This window comes from Mytilus trossulus, unplaced genomic scaffold, assembly GCF_036588685.1.
Source record: "Mytilus trossulus isolate FHL-02 unplaced genomic scaffold, PNRI_Mtr1.1.1.hap1 h1tg000158l__unscaffolded, whole genome shotgun sequence".
In the NCBI taxonomy this organism is placed as follows: domain Eukaryota; kingdom Metazoa; phylum Mollusca; class Bivalvia; order Mytilida; family Mytilidae; genus Mytilus; species Mytilus trossulus.
This window is the reverse complement of record NW_026963304.1, coordinates 1,621,257-1,648,025: the sequence shown is the minus strand read 5'-3', so window position 1 is coordinate 1,648,025 and position 26,769 is coordinate 1,621,257. Positions and strand designations below refer to the sequence as shown.

General features: G+C 33.5%; 1 protein-coding gene across 1 annotated transcript; it reads left to right on the top strand.

Annotated features, from left to right (window-relative positions):
* The first annotated feature begins 893 nt into the window (after positions 1-893).
* LOC134700518 (GTPase IMAP family member 4-like) lies at positions 894-26,769 on the top strand. The gene is made up of 2 exons (XM_063561902.1): positions 894-997; positions 25,636-26,769. Exon 2 carries the CDS (start codon positions 25,653-25,655, stop codon positions 26,520-26,522), a length of 870 nt encoding a protein of 289 aa, XP_063417972.1. The 5' UTR covers positions 894-997; positions 25,636-25,652; the 3' UTR covers positions 26,523-26,769.

The following is a 26,769-nucleotide window of genomic DNA, read 5'->3' as shown; positions in this document are numbered from 1 at the left end:
TGTAATATATTACTTAATTTTGTATTTGTCGATGGTTTAATTAAAATTACCTCAGGCTTATAATTTGGAACGTTAGGTACGCGGTTCATTTACTTAAGGTTTAAAAGTCGCTCAAAATTAAAACATTTTGAAAGCCAACAGAGTTTAAGAACACTGAAAAAACAAAAATTCCGAACGGTTATACCAATTATTGCAGAGGCCATCTCTATCTGAAAACACCTTATTGTTTGGAATGATTTCAAAGTTTATTAAAGGTTAAATGACTATATCCAAGACACTGACTACTGGATTGGTCATATCTTCCAAAACGAAACGTCCACTACAATTGACTTCCAGGGGCTTCGATCCAGCGGTATATGAAACTTTTCAAACATATCACATTTTGTACGTTGGATGCGAGCTTCGGCTATCACGAGTGAAATAGAAAGAAAACAGATGGAAAATTAAATCAATAAGGATATTGTAGGGTTTTAAAAATAACAAAAATAAAACAATACCAGTAGTTGTGCAAAATTGTCTTAAGGAACACTATAAGAAGACGAAACGTCGATCATAATAGACATCGGACAATCGTCGTTGAAACTTATCACAAAGCTACCTTAGACGGCATTCAATTTTACAAACATGTTATATTAATAGTAAGAATCAAACAGAATTTAAAAAGATAAAGTGTCGAGGCAGTTTCAGGAAGGGTGTCACAAAGCTGCCAAAAATGAATAATCATTTCAATGTCATACTCTAATTAATGAAATCGATATTTGTCTAATTTAAGATAAGCTAAAAATAACATCGAGCATCCGAACGTACGTAAAGTCTAAATATAACACTCAATTTTTTGGAAGTTTAAAATCTGGCCTTTCCTATAAATATTCTAAAAATAAGAATGTGATTGTTATTTGAATAAACCCATCCCACCAAAAAAAATCATTCAGATTTGAAACGTATAATAGAGCTTAGAAATGTATAGGTTGAAATTATTTTAAAGAACTGTAAAGCGGTAAGTGTTTTTTTTTTCTTGTATGTTTTTAAATATATTAGTATTTTGCTCATAACTTCATTACTTGGAAAACAGTTTATGAATAACAATTGATCATTACATATGGTAAGAAAACACGAAGAGATTTCATTAAACGATTAACCGGGTTTTTGAAGGAAAAATCGGTTATCGATTTGGGGATAAACGGCGAACGGGCGGTCAATAGACGTTCCTTTAAAATGACTTATTTCCAAAGGTTATCAGTTAACACTACAGAACAATATTTGAATATTGTCTTTATCGGTAACTGCAAGTACTCATGAATAAGTGGTTTGTTTCCTCGATCCATATGGTCTTTCATATTTGCGATATTTGTCGGTCTGATTATTTAAGCGCTTTCGAACTGATCTTACATTTCTTAATTGTATTCTATTACACCACTGTCACTGGTGATGAAGAGCGTTGAGCGTTCGAAAATATTTTCATTCCCCAACTTTCTATTAGTTGTGCCAGTTTAGAATTAAGAGCCTGTAAATCAATGGTAGTCTTTGCTATATGGTAAAGATCGTGTTCTTTGTTGAAGGAAGTTTTCTGATATTCTTACTTCAATTTCAATTGGACTCCAGTGGAAAGTAGAACAATCGGCAATCACACCACATCATTTTATTTTCCTGTCCTTCAGTATTTCCACTTTGTATGGACGAAAATCTTATTTTCATTTATTGCTGGCAAAGTTTTAGCTTTTTGATAACGCTAGTGTAAAATATCGTTTACACAACAAAAGGATCAGAAAATAATCCACAACCAACTGTTTTTTCGTTACAAATAAATGGACACTTTAAAAAAATGATAACATCTAATTGTTATCTAAAAAATCAAAAAGAAAATTTTGTACATGTGTTAACTTATAAAATCTGAAATAATACCAGTGACTATATGTTTCGATCACTGTGCGTACTGGACAATTTATGATCTGAAAAATTTAGAGGACAATATTATTCGCCAATTAAAAGACTTTAAGTTATATTTTAAAACTAGAATGAACATGCTGATGCATATAAACAGAAATTTAAATACTTAACATAAATGACTCTAATGACCCTTTGTGGATTTTCAATATTTTAAAATAGAATTTAAAGGTCTATTTAATTTATATGGATCTTTGATTATTAGGGTGATTAAAATGTTTCTCAATATTATTTGGATTCTAATTATACGATTCTGAAATATCAATTTAAAACCAAAATGCCATAACGGACGTGTTACAAGCAGATATGATTTAATCAATTCGATGTATTTATATATTTATATCATAGTACATATTCATTTTTTTAAGTATTTGTCCTTAGTTTCGAATATTGTTTCTTATTTATTTTTAACACTACAGAACTAAAGCATAAATAAAAATGCGTGATGTCTTTGGCATTTTTTTAAATGATAAACATGCGACTTTTCATAACGATTTTACTATCACGAAGAACACGACGGGTGCTACATATGGCGCAGGATCTGCGTTACCCTTCTTGAGTTCTTTAGATAATAAAACAACCACTTACAGAGAGTACTCAAGTATGGAAATGCATTTTTAAGATAGTATAAATTGCTTCTTTTGTAATATATTACTTAATTTTGTATTTGTCGATGGTTTAATTAAAATTACCTCAGGCTTATAATTTGGAACGTTAGGGACGCGGTTCATTTACTTAAGGTTTAAAAGTCGCTCAAAATTAAAACATTTTGAAAGCCAACAGAGTTTAAGAACACTGAAATAACAAAAATTCCGAACGATTATACAAATTTTCGCGGAAGTCATCTCTATTTGCATAAGTACAAAGTTGAAAAGCAGTGAGGACCCAAAATTCAAAATGTGTGCCAAATACGGCTAAGGTTATCTATTGCTTGGAAAAAATCCTTTTTTTTTTTCGAAAAAGTCAAAGTTTTGTGAACAGGAAATTTATAAAAATGACCATATATAAAAGTAACAGTAGTATACCGCTGCTCAAAAACTCGTAAATCTATGGACAAAAAACAAAAATGGGGTAACAAACTAAAATTTTGGGAAACGCATTAAATATAAAAGGAGAACAACGACACAACATTAAAATGTAACACACACAGAATACTTATTCAGATAAATCAACATTGAACGATATTATACCATGAAATAATATTAAGGATTCAGAAACAAGCAATTTGCTTTTACAAATCTGTCTCCTTTCACAAAAACAATACACTTATTGAACAATACATAAATATTATGACTGGCATGCTCTGTAATAAATATATGAATATGAAAAAGGTGCAAAAAGAAGAAGAAAAAAGATAAATGAAAAAAATAAAGTTAATATTATAATAAATAAACATGAATTATTGTAATGTATACAGTGTGAAATGCTTGGTTCCTATTGAGTGATGGAGCATTAACATCAAGGCTAAAAACGTTTACTTTTAATAATATATTGTTGCACCAAACTAAATAAAATACTATTTTGCTCATCTGAGAGTACCGTCGATCCCAAAAGCAAAGTTTTTGTGTTTACTTGGACAGGAAGAACTGAAAAAGAATCTAATAGTTCATGTCTTAAATTAGTGTATATAGGACAAGATAATAGGAAGTGAGTATATGTTTTTACATCACCACAACGACAATTTGGAGAGTCTACTCAATTACGAACGAAAAGGTGAGAACTCAATGAACTTGAATCCATTCTTAAGAGAGCATGACCAAAACAATGTCCTATATAATGATACGTTGGGACCTTACTATTTTGGGTACTAATTTCTTTTTTGAATAATGATAGAGATTCACATTTTCTTATGTTTAAGTTAAGAGTGTTCCATAGTTTTGTTGTTGCAGGGATAAAATATTCAGAATATAAACGGGTCCGTGTGTTGACTTGTGAAATATTATTTCTTTGTCTTGTATTATCATGCCTACTTTCTACTGAATCAGGCAATAACTCTCTTAAATATTCTTGAGTTTTATTATTCAAAATTATGTGATAATATATTAGTTTATGATTGCGTCGTCTTTCAGAAAATTTTTCCCATCGAGTTTCAACATATAAATTGTTTATATAAGTTTAGTACCCCCGTGACGATACGCGCTGCGTCAAGCTGGATTCTGATTTTGGGAGTCCCAAATTAACGACATCGGCATATTCAAGAATTGGGCGAACAAATGATATGTAAACTTTTTCAAGTGAAAATCTTTCAAGAACATTTTTTATTTTTTATTTTTGATTTGCATGTCAAAACCGAAGTGTAAATAGTTATAAAAGTTACCAGGATTGTAATCCAATACGTCAGACGCGCGTTTATCTACATAACACTCATCGGTGACGCTCAGATCAATATAAGTGTAAGGACAAGCAAGTACAAAGTTAAAGAGAAATGAGGACCCAAAATTCCTTAAAACTTTGACATATACGACGCCTAAGGTAATCTTTTCCTAGGATAAGAAAATCCTGAGTTTTAAACTTTTCAAATATATCACATTTTATAGTATGTTGGATGCGAGCTTCGCCTATCACGAGTGAGAAAGAAAGAAAACAGATGGAAGATTAAATCAATTAAGATATTTAAAGATTAAGATAGAAGGAAAAATTGGTTATCGATTTGGGGATAAATGGCGGACGGGCGGTCAATAGACGTTCCTTTAAAATGACTTATTCCCAAAGGTTATCAGTTAACACTACAGAACAATATTTGAATATTGTCTTCATCGGTAACTGCAAGTACACATGAATAGGTGGTTTGCTTCCTCGATCCATATGGTCTTTCATATTTGCGATATTTGTCGGTCTGTTTATTTCAGCGCTTTCGAACTGATCTTACTGTTCTTAATTGTATTCTATTACACCAATGTCACAGGTGATGAAGAGGGTTGGTCGTTCGGAAATATTTTCATTACCCAACTTTCTATTTGTGACAGTTTAAAATCAAGAGCCTGTTAATCAGTGGTAGTCTTTGATATATGATATATAGATCTTGCTCTTTGTTGAAGGCAGTTTGCTGATATTCTTACTTAAATGTCATTTGAACTCCAGTGGAAAGTAGTACAATTGACAATCACACCACATCATTTTATTTTCCTGTCCTTCAGTATTTCCACTTTGTACGGACGAAAATCTTATTTTCATTTATTGCTGGCAAAGCGGGAACTCTTTGGTAACGCAAGTGTTACTATTGTTTACACATCAAAAGGATGACAAAAAAAAAAATTACGACCAACTGTTTTTCGTTTTAAAATATATGGACATTTTTTTAACAAGAGTGCATAGACTGAAATGCGACGCCTTTTTTACAAATCATTGATATCATTTAGATAGTCCTAAATATAAAGGTTTATTACCACTGTCACATAAACTTAACATTACACAGGAAAATTAAACATTGACCAATGAACCATAAAATTGAGGTCCAGGGCAGATGAGCCAGGCCAGGCAGGCATTTACAGCTAACAATTATTCCATACAACAAATATAGTTGTGCTATTGCTTACAGTTTAAGAAAAACAGACCAAAAACAAATACTTTACACTTAGCAATGAACCTTAAAGTGAGGTCAAGGTCAAATAAAACCTTCGCAACTGACATATTCATGTAGATCATAAAATATTGCAATACACCAAATATAGTTGACTAATGGAAATAGTATTAGAAACAAGGCCATACAGTATCCAGAAAAACTGACCAAAACACAAAAACTTAACATAACCACTGAACCATGAAAATGAGGTCAAGGTCAAATGACACCTGCCAGTTAGGCATGTACACCTTACAGTCCTTCCATACACCGAATATAGTAGACCTATTGCTTATAGAATCTGAGATATGGACTTGATCACCAAAACTTAATCTTGTTCACTGATCTATTAAATGAGGTCGAGGTCAAGTGAAAACTGTCTGACGGGCATGAGGTCTTGCAAGGTACGCACAAACCAAATATAGTTATCTGATTACTGATAATAAGAGAGAATTTAAGGTGGTATGGGTGTCTTCGCCATCTTGGATTGTAAAAAACAGAGAATCTGAGGTCCGTATTTTCTATCAAGTTAGCAAAATTTGATGCGGAATGCAGATATTTAATGTGAATTTTCATTTAAAAGACCCAATTTATAAGAACATAACTTTAAAATATTAATATTGTTACAAGTGTTGATTATTTTTGGTTGTTTTAAATATTTTCAAATTGACATTTTAAGGGGAGATAACTCTAAAACAGTGCATTTTCTGAAGGACTATACATGGAATTTTCCTATTTTGTCTTTTAGTCGGAAAAAACGTACGGTGACCCTATCTTTTCTATTTATATTCTCAAAGCATTGTCTGAAAGCTATCTTTTCTTAATTTATTTCACAATTCTATCATTTTGTTTAGTTTCTATTCACACAACTGTATAATCCATACAAAATCTGTCATTTTGTCACAACCTGTAGCTTGAGAAAATGCGCGGTGACCTATCATTTTTATAATATTTTTGAACATATACCAATAGATACTACTTTTTGGCAAAGTATGAACAAATTCTATAATTTTTATTTTAGACTCCCATACCACCTTAACATTAAAAAAAAACTTTTTTTCAAGTATTCACTGAACCATGAAAGTGAGGTCAAGGATATTAAACATATTACTGACGGAAACTTCGTAACATAAGGCATACATATACAAAGTATGTAGCATCTAGGTCTTCCACCTTCTAAAATAGAAAGCTTTTAAGAAGTAAGATCACTATCCCTATGTTGAGCTTTCTGCGACAAGTTCGCAGTCCCGACAAAAATGATTACATATAATTGTTATGTAAAATATCAAAAAGAAAATTTGTATATGCACTTCATGTGGTAATTTATAAAAACTAAAATAATATCACTGTGTTTACTGGACAATTTATTATCTGAAAAAATTAGAGGACAATATTATTCACAAAGTAAAAGACTTTAAGTTATATTTTAATACCAAAATGAACATGTTGATGCATTTAAACAGAAATTTAAATACTTAATATAAATGACTTGTATGACCCTGTATGGATTTTCAATATTTCAAAATTGAATTTAAAGGTCTATTTAAAAGATATGGGTCTTTGATAATAAGGGGGATTAAAATGTTTCGCAATATTATTTGGATTCTAATTATACGATACTGTAATATCAATTTAAAACCAAAATGCCATTAATGGACCTTTTACAGATATAATTTAATCAATTCGATGTATTAATACAAATGTATACATATCATACTTATCGATAAATGTTATGTCGACACGAGTAGCAATACCACAATAAGTTGTAAAAATATTGATTTGAATTAGATGTGTCGAAACAATTATTATCGAATATAATTATATAGATTGAAAATGACAATCAATTTTGTAATAATTATTATCTCAATATTTCGAGAAAAAAATCCGTACACCACAGCTATCCTTTTTGTACTCAAAGTTATTCTACTATAACATGTATAAGACAATATGACACTAAAATAGAGAGTTGCGTGCACAGCTTAAAATTGATCATTCTTGCAAAATAATCGAAAACAAGTTTTATTGGCTTAATTAATCAGATATTCTTGATAAATAGTTTCTTATATTAGTCTCTCATTTGTTTATGACAACCAAATATCTTTTAGAGTACATACAATCTAACTCCCTTTCATCTTGTAACAGTATTCTACCTTCCAAACTAAAAGACAAATTAAAAGAGTTGGTATTACTTTGCTTCATAAAAAAGAATTGCCAACGTAGATACAAGTATCTCGTCTTAGGGAGGGATAAATCCTACTTTGTAAAAAATCACTCTGATTCAAACAAAAAATTCTCTGAAACCGATATTATCAAGATGCTTGATTTCTTGATTGACAACATATTTGTTACGTTCGGAGGATGTGTTTTTCAACAGACTGTCGGCATCCCAATGGGAACAAACTGTGCCCCTCTACTTGCTGACTGGTTTCTTTATTATTATGAGGCTGACTTCATGCAGGAACTTCTTAGGAAGAAAGATAAGAAGTTAGCAATATCCTTTAACTCTACTTTCCGCTATATAGATGACGTTTTTCACTAAACAATTCAAAATTTGGTGACTATGTGGATCGCATCTATCCCATCGAATTGGAGATAAAGGATACTACAGATACAGTTAAGTCGGCTTCATATCTTGACTTACATTTAGAAATTGACAATGAGGGTCGGTTGAAGACAAAACTTTACGACAAAAGAGATGCTTTTAGCTTTCCAATTGTGAACTTTCCATTTCTAAGTAGCAACATTCCAGCAGCACCTGCATACGGGGTATATATCTCCCAATTGATACGATATTCCCGTGCTTGCATTTCCTATCATGATTTTCTTGATAGAGGGTTACTGCTCACAAGGAAGCTATTAAACCAAGAGTTCCAAATGGTGAAGTTGAAATCATCCCTTCGTAAATTTTACGAACGTCATCACGAGTTGGTTGACCGTTATGGAATAACCGTTTCACAAATGATATCGGATATGTTCCTTACGTCGTAACTACAATCCCCTTCCCTTTCATGAATTTGACCTACCGAATTCGACTATTTACCGGATTTGTAATCACATAAGCAACACGACGGGTGCCGCATGTGGAGCAGGATCTGCTTACCCTTCCGGAGCACCTGAGATCACCCCTAGTTTTTGGTTGGGTTCGTGTTGCTTATTCTTTAGTTTTCTATTTTGTGTCATGTGTACTATTGTTTTTCTGTTTGTCTTTTTCATTTTTAGCCATGGCGTTGTCAGTTTGTTTTAGATTTATGAGTTTGACTGTCCCTTTGGTATCTTTCGTCCCTCTTCTATAGATAGAAGAACTAAATAATAAATAGTATATGCGGCAATTTTGTTTAAATAATAAACCAGCGAGAAACAAGTGCATAAAAATACACATATGTTTTTTTTTACCATGGATACAGTCTATTTGTGATAGCTGTAATCTCTTCATCCTTTCTTCAAATGTGAAATCACCAAATCCGAATTCATCATCGTTTTGACTAACAGAACAGGAAACCATTACATTTCTTCATTTCAAGAAAAACGAGCTTGTCATATGCTCGCAGGGCAGATATTTTTATAATTGAATGCTGGAGTATTTGCAAAAGATATTTTATCAGAAAATAGTCTGAACTCAGGTGAAGTGATTTGATGCAGTTTCATTAAAACTATAGTCTAACCAGCATGAACTTGTTGATGTTTTCAAATAGGAATTGAAATGTTTGATATACATGACATTTTATAATATGACCCTCTTTGGATTTTCCATATTTCAAAATAGAATTTAAATGTCTATTAATAAAATCTAGATCTTTGAAAATTAGGGTTATTAACATATCCCTGATAATAAATTATTGAACGGGTGGATGATAAAGCACGTTTGCCAATGATTGTATTAACATACACTTTATTTGTATTTACTTACAAGTATATAGTTAATATTCAATTTGATATTATAAATATTTCGCCTTAGAAACGGCCTGATGACATTAAAGCGTAATTATTTCATGTATTTACCAACCGCCTTGTTAGGAATGAGCAATTAAGAAAAGGAAACGATTTGATAGAAACTGAAATAGTCATAGAGTTAGCAGCAATACGGTATTAACTGAATGACACACAATTTATATCAAGTGAAACCTTCACTTTGTAATACTAGTACCGCAATCCCACAAGGCAACGATCGTACAACGATCTGTGAAAAAAATGAAAATGCAGAGGTCGTAGTAAGGTCGTATGACGGTAGTGGTTTGGTCTTCATGGTCGTTATGAGCGTGGCCAACTTTGAACATTTTCAAAACAATCGGGTGCGGTCGGGGCGAAATCAGGTTGTAGTAGAAGCGTCGTGCGAACGCAGTAAGGTTGTGGTAAGATCTCAAAGGTCGCTGTAAAATCGTAGCGAAAGCCTAGCGAAAGCGCGATTCTAGTCGTTACGCTTTGATCTCACAGCGGCTTTACTACGAACTCAATACGACCATCACCTTCTTACTGCGACTCAAACACGCTTCCAGGACGACTATACCACGAGTCTGGGGCATTAAATTATAATCCTGGTACCTTTGATAACTATTTATACCACGCTTATACCACGCTGTTTAAGACCATATTACGATTTTAGTACGCCCATTCTTGACACATCTGTGTCATCCCTACCCAACCATCGTCCACTTAAGCATCGTCATTTGATCTTGATGGACAATCAATAAGTTGTGATTCACGTTGGATTAGTCGGTCCGACATATATATTCTGGATCAAGATTCTTTACTATCATATCTCCCTCTGCCTCTACCTCTATTCTTACATTTGCGTAGATTTTATTATCATGACTGTGTTGTTTTCGAGAATCCCTACGTATCAATGAGAAAAAGAAGGAATGATACATTATTTATTTGGAACACGATATTTACGTTATTGCTGGGAGTGTAGTAAGATCGCTGTATGAACGTGTTATGATAGTAGTTTGGTCGTGGTATGAGCGTGCTATACTCACAGTAAAAGCGTGGTAATAGCGTGTTGCAATCGGATAAATCGTTGTATGGTCGTAGTGACACGGTGGGTATGGTTGTCCTGCAAGAGAACGTTATGTGCTGGTGATTCGGTCCTGATAGGCCAGTGACCAAAGTCGGTTTTCTAAAATTTTAATCGTCAAAAATGGTACACGGCTGTATCATATATCATCGGATTCGGAAATATGTGTACTTTGAGATTCTTCTGGTCGTCAAATGAAAATATGGTGCAGTTTTTTCAGAAATCTTGATCAAAGGTCATATGTCGTTTTCAAGGAAAATTAAAATTGAATATCCAACTCCAATTCAAATACCACTTTTACAGTAGAATGATTAAAATCCTAAATCTATTGTCCTCCTTATTCAATTTTGCGTCCAAAAAAAGAAAATCCATCATTATATGAGATTTCCGAACACACGTATGCGACTGTACAAAAAAGGGGGATAGTTTTCAGTTTTACATGTTGTATTTTTTTTCAAATTATAAGAACAATGTCTGTCAAAACTTAACAAATTTTATAGAAAATTATGAAGAAATATGTATTTATTCATATAACCATCTAGTATACATCAATGAAAGTGAAAACTTAAGTGTTTGCCATATACGTTAAACTCGGTTCATGCAAAACAGACAACACAAATTATTTCAAAACATACTAATAGCTGAGTTTTGACAATGTCATGACGATTTTTATGAAATAAATTTTTATCAATAGGAAAATAAATCATTTCGAGATAAACTAACAACTTTAAAAAGGTATATTTTATGAAAGAATAGCCTTTTATTCGTTTGAAAATGAAGAACGTTTCCGTTATTCAATCCCAAACTAAGTGACGCAAGATCATATTTTTTTATGCGGGATATATTGACATAGCACTAAATATACCTAACTTTAATCAGTAATTTAGACCTCAAATGACTTTAGTAATGCGGGGACGTTATTAGGACATTCTGACCATTGGCTGGTATACGTATGTTCGCAAGTGGAAGTTTTAGCAAATCTCGAATGTCAGTATTGGTCCGTAGTGTTTAACGAACACGACTAAATTCTTAAGCCACGAATCCTATAATGATATTGCGAATATCAATGTTAAACTTTGGACATCTAACGTGTTATGCCTTGCAATAAAGTGTTGGTCAAATGTTTGTGTACCACATATAGCGAGCTTTTATCCATCACCATTGGACATCATCGTCATTGCTAAATACACTTTGGCCATGTCAATCTATTTTATTGGGGACATAAAACAACTGAAACATCAGTGCACCTCTAGGACAAATGTCAAAAGAACCCTGTGTTGAAAGAAACGTCTTGTCCTGCTGCTTGAAACTCAAAATATCTCTAAACAAAAGCCAAAGGGACATTAAAAGTCATAAGTCGAAATAAGCTGACAACGCCGTGGCCAAAAAATGAAGAAAAAAACCCACAGACAAACAATAGTACACATAGCACAACCCTTGATAGCCGTGACTTCGAGTTCTTGACTTGAGCCGACTGCCATTTTGTCTGTATGTCTCAAAGAAACACAGGCAATCGTACGTAAGTTACCAATGATTATGTTTAAAACAAAGCATTGGGAATTCCAGATAAAACAAAATATAGTTCATTTTGGTTTGTTTCAACAAGATGTTAACCGTGTCATGCGAATCAAAAGTATCATTATATTACAAACAGGAATGAAACACAAATTAATTGCAAATTTTCAGATCTGATCTGACACTTAGTAACTTAAAATTGTAAACCGTAAAAAGACGTGCTAGTGAATTGGGCCACGACAGAGCTTAAATGTATCATTATTTATGATACGGTAATATAAAAACCTATGTTGTGTCTATTTCAGTCGCACGTTCTTCATATAAACTAGGTACATGACACCAAAATTAAATTTCCACGTTCGACACTCAGGTGTTAGAAACGAAACAGAATCTTCTAAACATTCCGGGGGCATTCGAGATAACCTTGTTTTCAGTATGTTTCGTGTTTATCTTTGGTGGTCTATGAATAGTTTTGCAGAATTTTGTTTGTCATTTACGTCGTTCTCCTAATTTTACCATGTCGTTTTGATATTATCGTCGACTAATATGTTTGAATATCCCTTAAAATTCTGCGGCCTGTTTTAAGTAGTCAGGGGTACACCCCTGTCCAAGAAGACTGTATTGACTCAACAAGCATCAGCATAGGGTATTATTTGAGATATGTGCACATTATACGATGGCGCAGAGGAGTGTAGTACATTGAGACCTAGTAGCTTGGGAATTGTCATTTGGAAAGTTAAAATCGCCCTCCAAAGTTTGTCATAGATTTTTTGTTTGTAGTCGTCAATCCGTCTCAATATCAAAGAAAAAGGCCAAGATATGAAGCGAACATTCTAATTTCTGTAGTATCCTTTATCACAAGCTAACTAGGAAATGTAAGTACTGACTGACTAAAATGTAGGTAAAAAAGAGAAAGGTAATCTTCAATACATCTGAATTTTGAAATCATAGAACTAAGCAAAACGGTTTACTTTAGGTCTTTAAATGTTTTGCATTTCAAATTGCAGTGCGAACTGTAGATATCACTATGTCATGTAGACTTATGCATCATTCGTATACATTTTTTATGATGAACAATTTTTAAGCCAATAGAATGAATCCGATGATAGATGTACATTTATGAATTAAAGTCACAATTATATGCACAATCTTGTTTATATTTAGAATTACACCAATCAACTGTGTCACAATACCTCAATTTACTGTACGTTTGTAAAAATAAATCAATTATTCTACTTCTGCATTTAATAAAATAGCACTATTTAAGGTATTAAAATGTTTGCTTCTTTGAAATGATAACGCAAAGTTTCAACGGACTTTCTAGTTTTGTTATCTTTTGGGGATTTTGTCAGATCCCTATTTCTTAAATAAATCATTGAAAAACTTATATTTCGCCCTTTGAATAAATAAAATCCAAATAACACAACCTTTAAAAAGAATTACGGACACCAAAATAATTCAACGAAACAATAAACAATCAACAAAAACAAGTAATATCAAGTCCAAATATTACAGGAAAACTATGTCCCAGCCCAATCATGGACGGGACACAACTATCCGGAATATTTTTAAGTAAATGATTGATGAGAAGAGATTTTTAAAATTAAAAAAATATCGTCTTAAACAATATGACCTCATAAAAACATGTGTACATGAAAAGAAAAGATGTAGTTTTATTACTTTATAGTAGATACGATATAATCCATTAATCAGCGCTTTGTTGTTTGATTTTGGAATCGGGTAAAACACAAAATATGCCCGTTAACAGTAGTTTTAACCTTCATAATTTGTCATCAAAAGGCATTGAGGATAACCCTTTTTGTCTAATGCATAGAACATTATGTTTCACGTTTAAATAAAACAAAAAAGAAAGATATGCGATGGCAGCTTTTGAATAAAAAGCCAAACTGCATGTCACTTATGATCTGCATTTGATGTCAAATTTGATGACTAAAAGCTGAAAAAAAAATGCACCATACGATTTTTTGACGACCAATCTTAAATTCAAGTAAAATCATTTTTCTAGGACTGTGCCAACTTTTAGCCGTGTACCGTGAAGTGAAATTAAACCCCTTTAATAATCGACTTTTTCCTATTCTGTCACTGCACTATGACGGGTGCTGGTGATCAATGAAAAAATGTAAACAAAGACGAAAATGATGACTTTTGACGTTTTCACTCATAAAAAATGGAAGAAAACAGTTGAGATTTTTCAATTTTGTTTCTTATTGGTTCATATGTAAACCATTAAAAAGTTGACCCTTTAAACTGTTTCAGTAAGCGTTACATGAAAAAGCTCATTTTCAGAAAATCTAGAACTGAAAAAATAAAACAAAAATGTTCATAGAGTCCGCTTTCTATACCGCAATCCACACGACAAAACTATTTTGTGAAAAAACATTGCAATTTATTAAAATTTAGCATTTTCTCAATTTATTCATGTCCTGATACTGTGCTGCTGTGTCCTGTCATTGTGCTGATGGGTCCTGATACGGTGCTGGTGATTTTGGATAAGAAGTTGGTCATATTTGGAATAAATATTACAAAATCAATAAAATTGGGCAGATAATTGTTGTCAATAGGATCTATGACTCCTATTTTAGCTCTTGTGCATCCTCTGGCTGTTTGATATGTGTTTTCAAATGATCTTAAGTTAACTTGTATTACATAATTACATAAAAGGGCAACATCTTTCGTCCAATATCAAATAACAATATTAAGTATCTAAAATAAGAATAGTTTTTTAAGATATTAAATGCCCCTTACATTGATGCTTCAACAATGATCAAAGCCCATGTCGCATAGACATGTTTGTTAGCGCTCCGCATACCCCTTTCCAACCTCCACCCAACCAACCCTCCTCATTTCCTTCTTCATTGTTAAAGTGGTGTACCAACACAAATATTCATCACATAAAATAATAACGCAATTAAAGACACATATTATTGAACAACGAATGCTCGCAGGTACTGAACGCTAGTTCTAAGCCGCATTTTCAACTAATAGATAAACGGACCATGTTCGCATATACAAAAATCCCAATCGTGTCGAATAAAAAAGTCTCAAAACTTAAGTTCACATTTTAATGTTTGATGAAGCAGAACTTTAAAAGTGTGCAGTGAATCTTGTGCTGACAACAGTTATTGTCATAATTATGTTAACATAAGACTTATAAAGGAATTAAGAAATATTTTACAGTTCAATTTAATGATCATGAATGGAAGGAAATGGTACGGAAGTTTACATAGGACAACAAGAAATTGATAGTATTTTTTGGCGTAAGACTCAAACGCTTCTTTGCATTATATAATACAGCTCTTCTATAAAAGCATGCAAAAAAAAAAACTTTGATTGACTTGCTTGTTATGTTTGCTTGGATGTTTTCAAACAATAGGTAGGCGGAGTTCAATACAAACTGGGATTTGATTGGACAAATACAAACTGACAGGAATTGAAGTTAATGTTTATTGTCCAAATAAATTCTAGTATATAGTAAACAAAATACTTACCTGTCGTCCTAGTGACAACAGCAATATTACACATATACAGCCTTGTTCAGTTCTCCTTAAAGACATTTTGGTTTTTGATGACACAGTACAACACTGTCGCATTTCAAAATGTGAGACCAAAGGCTGCAAAACTTGTGCTATTTTAATTACATATGCTGAATTCACTAGCAATTTGACCAAGAAGTCATATTTTACCAGAAGTTACGATGATCTGAATTGTAAATCGATAAATGTCGTCTACGGATTAGAGTGCAACCTTTGCGGCTTGGTATACGTCGGTGAAACTAAAGGAAGGCTAAACAAACGTATGTGCGGTCATAGATCAGACATTAACCTCAATGCTAACGACATTCTATACCAGCATTTCAATCAGCCCGATCATTCCATCGTTTCTATGACAGTTCGAATTATTGAAAAAATATACCATAGCTCGAACAATCCTAATCTTTCAACGACTCTCCGTAGACAAAAAGAAGACTACTGGATTAGACAATTGGGAACTGCAACACCGTATGGCTGCAATGACAAAATTGATGGTATAGGTATTCTATCTAGTCCTTCGTGTAACTCGGTGAATGTGATGAATATTTTCAACTCGACTCCTCGACGTAGACGTAGTCATGGCCATCGTCATTATACATCACCCTCTCTGCATGATGTCTCTATTAATGACTTGCTGCCATGCATACAAAAACCGTTAGGTATTCATCACATTCGCACGAAACTTTATTCATTACCCCTTTCAAAACTTCATTCTCTGTTCAATTTATGTTTGGAATCCACTGTTACAAACCCTCATTCAAACCAATACAAACTACAAGCTATAATTTCGGATATTGCTAGTCACAGACTTTTCAAGCCAGTTCGCATTGGAAAAGATGAAAAAGAGAAAAGATCTTTTCTAAATCTTTCCTTTGCCAACAAAGGTCTCGATGGCGTCAACCTAGGCAATATCCTTCATCATAAATTAGTTCAATCGAAAATACCTCCTTATTTCAAAGACCAGTCTGTACCAATAATTTCTTATACCTATACCAAACCTATTGCAACTAAAATTTTCAATTACAAACGCGTTTTGCAGGATCTCGATATTGACGACTTCAAGTCTAAACCTCCTGATTGCACTTGTGCTAGTTCCCAATTCACATATAATCCTGCTGACCACGTTATTACCGGTGACCTTAACATTGTTAATAACACTTCTCTACGAAACATGTTATCGAAAGGTCCGAAATATCGTGAGCCTAAATCCATCAATTGGAAACACAACTTTAACATTTTGATGGATTCAGTCGAGGATTATGCCAGGCAATGGGCTAAGCGCGAGAAGGAAGACGTAGACACTCTATCCGAATGGATTAAGGCAGTGAGGTCGTTAATACAAATCAGAATTAAGAAACTGAATGGGTCCATAAATGCCCATGCTACGTCAATCTTCAAAGATCCAAATGTTGCTAAACACCTATCTGACCTCCATGATGAATATGTTGTTGTCCCCGCAGACAAAGCCCCAAATAACATCGTTTTTATCTGTAAAAGTCATTACATTAATTGCTTGATAAACGAATTAGGTATATACAATTCACTTGGAAACCCAACATATACCCTCACGACACTTACCAAAGAGGAAATCCTGGATAATCATAGGTCTGTTCTTTGTTCCTTTGGTATTTCAACCAAAGATAAAGAACTGGATCTTCCATCACTGTATTGGATACCTAACTACATAAGTGTCCTTACAAACAACGGTATATTGCTGGGTCTTCCAAGTGCTCCACGAAACCCCTTTCTAAATTATTAACATCCATTTTATCAGCAATCAAAGACGGGCTTCAAAGTTATTGTGAAACTGCCTATTCTAGAGGTGGCGTGAATCAGATGTGGGAACTTAAAAATTCCAAAGATCTTTCAGAGTACATACAATCTAACTCTCTTTCATCTTGTAACAGTATTAAAATATTTGACTTTTCTACTCTTTACACAAGTATTCCACATTCCAAACTAAAAGACAAATTAAAAGAGTTGGTATTACTTTGCTTCATAAAAAATAATGGCCAACGTAGATACAAGTATCTTGTCTTAGGGAGGGATAACTCATACTTTGTAAAGAATCATTCTGATTCAAACAAAAAATTCTCTGAAACCGATATTATCAAGATGCTTGATTTCTTGATTGACAACATATTTGTTACGTTTGGAGGACGAGTTTTTAAACAGACTGTCGGCATCCCAATGGGAACAAACTGTGCCCCTCTACTTGCTGACTTGTTTCTTTATTATTATGAGGCTGACTTCATGCAGGAACATCTTAGGAAGAAATATAAGAAGTTAGCAATATCCTTTATCTCTACTTTCCGCTATATAGATGACGTTCTTTCACTAAACAATTCAAAATTTGGTGACTATGTGGATCGCATCTATCCCATCGAATTGGAGATAAAGGATACTACAGATACATTTAAGTCGGCTTCATATCTTGATTTACATCTAGAAATTGACAATGAGGGTCGGTTGAAGACAAAACTTTACGACAAAAGAGATGATTTCAGCTCTCCAATTGTGAATTTTCCATTTCTAAGTAGCAACATTCCAGCAGCACCTGCATACGGGGTATATATCTCCCAATTGATACGTAATTACCGTGCTTGCATTTCCTATCATGATTTTCTTGATAGAGGGTTACTGCTCACAAGGAAGCTATTAAACCAAGAGTTCCAAATGGTGAAGTTGAAATCAACCCTTCGTAAATTTTACGAACGTCATCACGAGTTGGTTGACCGTTATGGAATAACCGTTTCACAAATGATATCGGATATGTTCCTTACGTCGTAACTACAATCCCCTTCCCTTTCATGAATTTGACCTACCAAATAAGACTATTTACCGGATTTGTAATCACATAAGCAACACGACGGGTGCCGCATGTGGAGCAGGATCTGCTTACCCTTCCGGAGCACCTGAGATCACCCCTAGTTTTTGGTGGGGTTCGTGTTGTTTATTCTTTAGTTTTCTATGTTGTGTCATGTGTACTATTGTTTTTCTGTTTGTCTTTTTCATTTTTAGCCATGGCGTTGTCAGTTTGTATTAGATTTACGAATTTGACTGTCCCTTTGGTATCTTTCGTCCCTCTTTTACAAACATCCAAACAATCATAGCAAGCAATTTAATCAATGGTTTGCTTTGCATATATTTATGGAAGAGCTGTAAATTCTAAAAAAAAAATCTTGTTGTCGTAGATGGTTAAATCCTCAACAAAATTTTAATAACTTTGTTGGAACGAATAAAGGTTTTAAATCAAATTTTCAGACTTTTTAGTTTCCACCCTGACGAGGCATGTTATTTGTTCGTATGCTGTTGCACCTGACGCACGAAAACTTTCCTATTTCCATCTTCTTTTTCTGAAATATTTTACCCAGCTCATACTTGACAGGATTGTTATCCTAGTAAAAGGTGTAACCAATGAATTGAACACGAGTTAAAAATTCCACAATACTACATATAATTCATTGTATGTGTCAATTTGTTCGAAAAAAGTCGAAAAGAATAGAGTTTTTTTAATGTCATGATTATCTGTCGCTTTCTAGATCTATGCTTAGCATTTATTTCAGATGACATGGACTCCTCATCCTGGTGACCCTGCTGCCTTTCATAACTTTATCCGTAAACATATATTAATAGACAAACAAAAGGCTGCAACTGGTATTTTTGTATTTAAAATGATTCGTTATAACGAGAATATTTGTGGTGAATAGATCCTGTAAGGGTCAAAATTTTGAAATTGCTTATAAATGTTGCTGGATCCAGTTTCGTTATCTGATCTGAATTTTCTGAAATGTGCAAGTTAGATAGACATTTTGATTTTTTTTTTACTCGGTAAGTTTTGCCCTAATTGCTTGAACTTTTGCAATATTAAAGCCGATTTCAAAGAGTGTGTAGAAAAAGGGAATATCTAAGGTTATCTTGCTTGCTGAACAGAAAAGTCATTGTTAGGTTATGTAAACTATCCTACTTTAAGAGTAGACTAGTCCGACATATGACACATCTTTCTGTCTGTAGGACCAGGCTACTTCGAAAGGAGGGTAGTATACCTTACCTAACAATGACTTCACGGTTTAGATAACAAGCAAGCTAACCAAAGATATTACCTTTGCCTACATTGGAATCGGCTGTAACTTAAAACTCAAATACATTCTAACAGACAGTGGTCATGTTTGTTGATGAATATTGTTTTTCCTAGATTCACTCTTGAAAAATCATTTGGTAAAGCCTCGGTAGGTTTTATCCGTCGACGTCCGTTCTGTACGGTGGAAAAATTTGAGCGTGTTCAAAACTTTGAACGGACGTCCAACGTAAAATCGTAAAAGTGTTTTATTTTCTAAATTCTATTTATTCACTCGGACATCGTAGAGTTTAAAATATTTTTTTTTACCATATCGGACTTCATATTGTGTATTGAATTGAATCACGAACGCGGACCTCGATGAGAACACCTGGATTGAAAGTGTTCAAATGTTCCGACCAATGAAATTCATTTTACTATGTAACGCGAACCTCAACGAAAGCACCTAGATGAAATATTGTGTATTGAATTGAAAAATGAACGCGGACCTCGATGAGAACACCAGGATTGAAAGTTTGCAAAAGTTCCGACCAATGACATTCATTTTGATATGTAACGCGAACTTCAACGAAAGCGCCTAGATGAAATATTTTATTTGTACGACAATTAGTTTTTTTTAGACATTACCCCTTAAATATAGTTAAGAAAAAATATATCAAAGCAACAGTGCATGATTGTTTCTTTTCCATTCTTGTTTATTTTAATAATGTTGATGTTGATTTTAATTTTGTAGGTAGACTTATATTATATGCCCTGAACGTAAATATACGTTTGTTTTTTTTTTAAATGCATTAGACGTAAGAGAATGTCGACTTAGAGCAAGTCAAGGTCGTAAAACTTAAATCAACCAACCCATCGTTATCGCAGACTAAAATTGATCTCAAATAAACAGAATATATGTTCATTTATAGCAAGACTTGTTGTAAGTCACGGTGCATGACAGCACAATAATCCCTTTACAGATCGGAACCACAATTCACAATTTTCGTAGTGTTGCTTTTCCACAATTAACGCCCGTTTCGCGTCAGTGACCGATATTACAATTTGACACAGTTTTAAAAGTTTATTGAGCTGTTCCTTCATTTACAATGTTGTGTGCAAGACTCAACAAATGTCAACATTATGTTCATTAATTTTATTATTTAACACATCATTGTTTTTATTACAAGCTATTTCATATATCAATATGCAGCTAGGGAATATTTGTTGTTGACCGAAACTATAAGATACATCGATTTAAACTATTTGAAAAATAAATAATTTTTGTAAGTCACTTTAATTTCCGTGTCTATATTTAATTAACGAGTACACTATAGTAAGACAGAAAATGAGAAAAGGAAATATACAGGAATACCTAAAGTTTCGTAAGACATTGCAATGGACCATACGTTACTTACATGTCACAAGTTTTCATAGCACTCAGCGAGTTTTGAAACGAATATGTGAGATAAAGATCTACTGCATTTGGGCAAATCAAAAATATGTTAAACATCTAACTATTTTATTTTTAACAGATTCATAAGTTTTGATTTTTTTAAACCGTGCATCAATATTTTATAATTTTTTTATTTACATTCCTTATATGTTATGTGTATTGATCATTCATTTGTTTAAATTGTGAAGTATATTACTTTAATAAGAATACACGCATTTATATATATAATTTTAAGTCGATAAAGTTTGAAACAAATAAACGAAAGATACATCGATGTTGTTTTGCTTGAGTGATTTACCTGTTAAAAGCTCGGGTCGCAACACGGTTTAAAACGAATTGATACCAGTTTGAAATAGTTTAACGGGGGCGTGGCCTATTTGTTTGACGTAACTTACCACCAACTTGATTTAAATTGAACGACTGCAAGCGAAGCTATTTGACTGGCATTAAAATGATTTGATATACATTGAAATAAATTAAAAATGATTTTTAATTTTTGTCAATCTTTATCAAATGACGATTAATTTCATTTAAACAGCGTTAACACGTTTTTGTCCGATCAAGATAAATTCGGGTTACTAGTGGTCCGTTGAACGTCCGTTAGGCGTCCGTTAGGCGTCCGCTTTGTACGGTACTCCTCCACTTTGTATCCGTTACGTGTCCGTTAAACATCCGTCTGGAAGATAAATTCACCAACGGACTTCTACCGGACGTTTAACGGATAAAACGGATGTTGAACGGACGAGAAACGGACTTCTACCGGACGTACAACGGATAAAGGTAGCAATACACAGTAAATTGTACACTGTGAATTTTTTAAATATGAAAGATTTTGTACAACAAAATTGATTTTTAGATAATTAAAGAATAATATAGACTTCTTAGTGGGTTTATATGAACATTTAGATTGTTTTTAACATGTTTTATAGGCCATTTATATGATTGACAGTCCGTATTTTCCTATCCGTACCGTCCATAGGTCCATAAATTGTTGTAGTGTTTATCAACAAAGATTTTGCGCTCGATTTTTCAATATTCAATTTTATAGAAAAACGAGCAGAAATGCATACGATTTTTTTAGACCACTTGATAGATATAAACCTATATATTCAGGAAAGGTATCACTGCAATTGATTGAAAGTTTCCTTTAAACCAAATTTTGGAGACTTTTGTGACATGTTCACCCACCTTTTTTGCTATATTTTGTATCTAAGAAATGCAGATTGTTGCCATGGTTACACCAAAAAAGGGATTATATTTCACCCTTATAACTATTAGAAATCAAGTCTATGGAAGATTCTCTTTCTATAAGTATACATGCATAACACACATATAAAGCCTTCTTTGTCAGACGAAGGGAAAGAGGGTGTTTAAAAATTATGAGTGTCAATTTTAAGTTTTTTCCTAACTGTGTATTGCTACCAAAACGGATGATGAACGGGTCTGAAACGGATAAATGCCAATTGCAAACTTCGCGTCAGAAATGCCAATTATTGGTATGTCAGATTTCTTAAGGTTCATGAATTATTATTATTCATAATCAATCTTTGAGTATAGGCACGTCTTCACAATCAAGCAGTTCTTATTTAGGCCAGACACTACCCTTTGGCGGAATTTTGAAGAACAAACCAACTCAGTTACATAGAAACATTTTGAATATTTTTGTTATTATTATTGTCGCCTTTGATTTTGCCGTATATCTTGTTCATCCGTTTTATCCATTACGATTTCCGTTAGGTGTCCGTTTTATGCGGTACTCGTCCGTTGGATGTAAGTTCGATATCCGTTCTGTCCGGTACGTGTCCGTTTCTCGTACGTATGCATATCCGGTGTGTGTCCGTTATTCATCCGTTACACGTTCGTTTTATTCGGTCAGTACATCAACGGACTCCCAACGGATATCAATTTTGTCAACGGACAACTTTTATTTTCATCCGTTAGGCGACCGTTCGTGCTATCCGGTAAGGTGTGACCGAGGCTTTAAAGATACATTTTTCTTTTAAAATACAACTTTTAAATCTTACGGGAAACTATAGCTTAAAACTTTCACTGTAACCTCGCTCTAAATTATCCCCCCCCCCAAAAAAAAAACACCCCAAACAAACCCGCAATACTATTGTCATTCTTATAGTCAGCTCTCACTTGTTCACAGGCAAATGTGTTTTAAGCTGCTAAAGACATATGATTCAAACGCTCAGAAAGTCCTTTGTTCATATTTTTTGCTCTCCATTTTTATGCAAAACCTTTTACATTTTTATTTTATGGGTTATTGTTGAAGGTCGTACGATGACGTATGGTTGTTTACACATACTTCCTTTGGTTTCTTATGGAAATTTGTCCATTTACAACAAACATACCAAATCATCTACTTTATATAAGTATTGTATAAATTACAACGTATTTTGGTGATTTTGCAAAATGATCGTAATCCCGAAAATCGTAAACATATTTTCTTATCTTAAAAGGGGGCAAGAAGGGTTCAATTAACAGGCCAATAAATAAGATTACAGTTAATTTTAAAAAAAAATAAAAAAATAGGGGTATTTTTTCTCTCCTAATAACAGTAAACAGATTCACAACAATGTCAATTTCAAGAAAGCAGACAACAGTTAATAATTAGTCAATAACAGTACAGCATCAATGATCTTGAATATATGCCACTTTTTACTAAAATATAAAGGCACAGAACCAGGACATAATAGCACAGAACCAGGACCGTTTTTTTTTATCACCAGCACAGCGTCAGGACAATTCCGTTTAACGAACTTGCACGACTTTTGCAATATGATATTGTTGTAATATACAATGCATGGTACTTTTGACGCATCAGAGAAAAATTAAGCAACAAAACAGCCGTTTTATTGCCGTTCTGATACAATGTAAACAAACCCACCAGCATAGAATCAGGACCCTCCAGCACCTGACAGGACCAAATCACCAGCACGTTCTCTCGCAGGACAACCATACCCACCGTGAGTGAGGACGTGTTGAGGCGATCGTGGTCTAGTGGGACGGGGGCTTTAATAATGAAATCTTTATACAGTGTAAAATCATACAGCTACTGTCAATTAGTTTGCTCATGACATACCTACCCGCAGTTCAAAACATGTAATTCTTGAAAAAAAAAAAAAATAATAATAATCTTATTTTTGTGAAGAATGTAAAAAAACTAAAACATCGATTAATATAAAATGCATCATACTACGACAAATTCATATTCCATTTGCGATAGACACAATCTCCTCCACTTGACATCGATTGTGACATGCGAACTCATCACCATTTTACTTGCAATTACCAAGGTTAAAGTTTAATAACAGATCGGGAACCCATTACCCTTCCAAAGCACATTTCCGGTTTTAAAAGAGTGTTCGTGTTGTAAATCTTGAATTGATATATAAACGGTTTTCATTGACTTATGCTGCAAATATAGAAAATATTCTTAAGAGACGCAGAATGACAATTTGTAATGTTGTATCTGTTAATGCTTTAATTCTAAAGTGACTTTCTCAAAGATACCAGGTTTTTGGTTTAGTATGCCCAATGCGCCCCGAAAAGGCGCCCGTGTGGAATTGGATGAAATTCAGATAGAAAGTAAAATTAATCACGAAAATAAAGGGCATTGAAAATCAAAAACTCCCGCAGTTGTGTAAAGTCTTGTTTATGATATATATATGCCTCGGGACACCATCACAGAATAAATTTCTATCATAAGAGACATCGCACAATGGCTGTAAAAAAATGTCAAAGATACCTTAGTCGGCATTTTATTTAATTAAAAAGTTTAAACTACTTCAAATATTAACACAAGATTGAACCTGTGAATTTGCGGAAGTAATTGTTTTGTTCTTTCCCTGTCGGGATTCGAATTACTAGTAGTACTATTGGGACATCGACACAACACAATCTGCACTGTTTTCATTGTTAAAGACCCCTCGGCCACATAGATAATATCATTTTAATCAACACCATTGTCCTATATATCTAAATATGTATAGTTGAATTCTTTGATTCGTTGTTTTTACGCCATACCGGCTGACACATTGGAAGGTACCTGCGCATAATGTTAAGCCTGGATTTTTAATCTCTTTTTCGATAATCAGACAATCTTATTGCTTAAGGGACGACATCAAAAGTTCAATGAAGGATACAAAACTTAATTCACATATTTTTTTCACTGACCCCCCCCCCCCCCTCTAAACTTAATTTGGGAAAAATTGATTGACCCATATGGATATATGTAAAAATAAATGTCGGATAACCACATCTTGCAGCAGTTCAACCCCCCAACCCAAAACTATTTGAATTAAGTTTTTTTTTTTTTTTTTTTATCTTAAATTGATCTTTTGATGTCGTCCCTAAAGGGTCACTGTTTTCTCTGCTTATAAAATCTTCCTGTTTGAATCCGTTCTGGTTTCCTTACTACATCAATTATGAAAGTACACTAAATGTACTATTCTAAAACCAATAGCAGATTTTTAAAATAAGAATGCTGTACATTGTGTGATTTCATTATATACTTATTTCTTGTATTCTTTTCAGATGTTGATATTAGAAAAATGGCACAAATGGGTTTCGAAAATGTCCTGTTTATAGCTCATAAAGATGAATTACGCATAGTTGTAATTGGAAAGACAGGTTGTGGAAAAAGTAAGACGGCAAATACTATTTTGGGGAAAGCTGTATTCGATTGCGGATGTAACGCCCAGTCAATTACACAAGTTTGCGAATTAGGGGTGGCAACTAGATTTGAAAGGAACATTATTGTGGTGGACACGCCAGGGGTGTCTAATACACGTGCAGACAATGATAAAATGCAACTCGAAATAAAAAAAAGCGTAACAAGGTTTACAGCACCGGGTGCACATGCCGTCATCTTTTGTGTGCCAATTGGGCGATTTACCCAGGAAGATATCGACACTGTCGATCATTTTATTAGCTATTTCGGTGAAGAATTAATTCAGCATGTTATAGTCTTGTTTACATGGTACGATGAATTGAAACGTGAAAATGGCACTACTATGGATGACTTTATAAGCTCTTTAGGTCCATATGCCAAATCTTTTCTTCAAAAGTGCAATAATCGCTGGATAGCATTCGACAATACTTTAAAAGGAAATGAATCAGATGAGCAAGTAAACCGACTTATAAATATGATTGATGAAATAGTAAAGAATAACGGAGGCCATCATTATACCAATGCTGACTATGCAAAAGCTGAAAAAGATCTTCAGGATAAAATTGCCGAAATGAAGAATTTAAAACAAATGGAAATGCTTGATATACAAAAAAGGATACGACAAGAAGCAGATGCGTTGATTCGTGAACAATATAAAATACGAGAAAAACAACTTCAGTTTGAAATGGAAAATATTCGCCGTGAAGGTTTGCTCAAACCTTCCATTTGTGGAAAGTGTGAAGTCTTATAATAGACCAACATTTGCAAACGAACACCAAAGCTAAAAATTTAATTGACCTCGAGTTTTGTTTTCACCCGCAGTTATTGCATCGACTATGATATCATCACAATATTGTTGAATAAATACATGTTGTGTATTTACTGTCTTCTGATTGGTTAAAACTATTAGTTTTATTTTCAATGTTGTAAAATTTGATGGCGACACGCCCTCTCTGACGTTGTGTATTCATACGCCAACATGTGTGTACATTGTTATT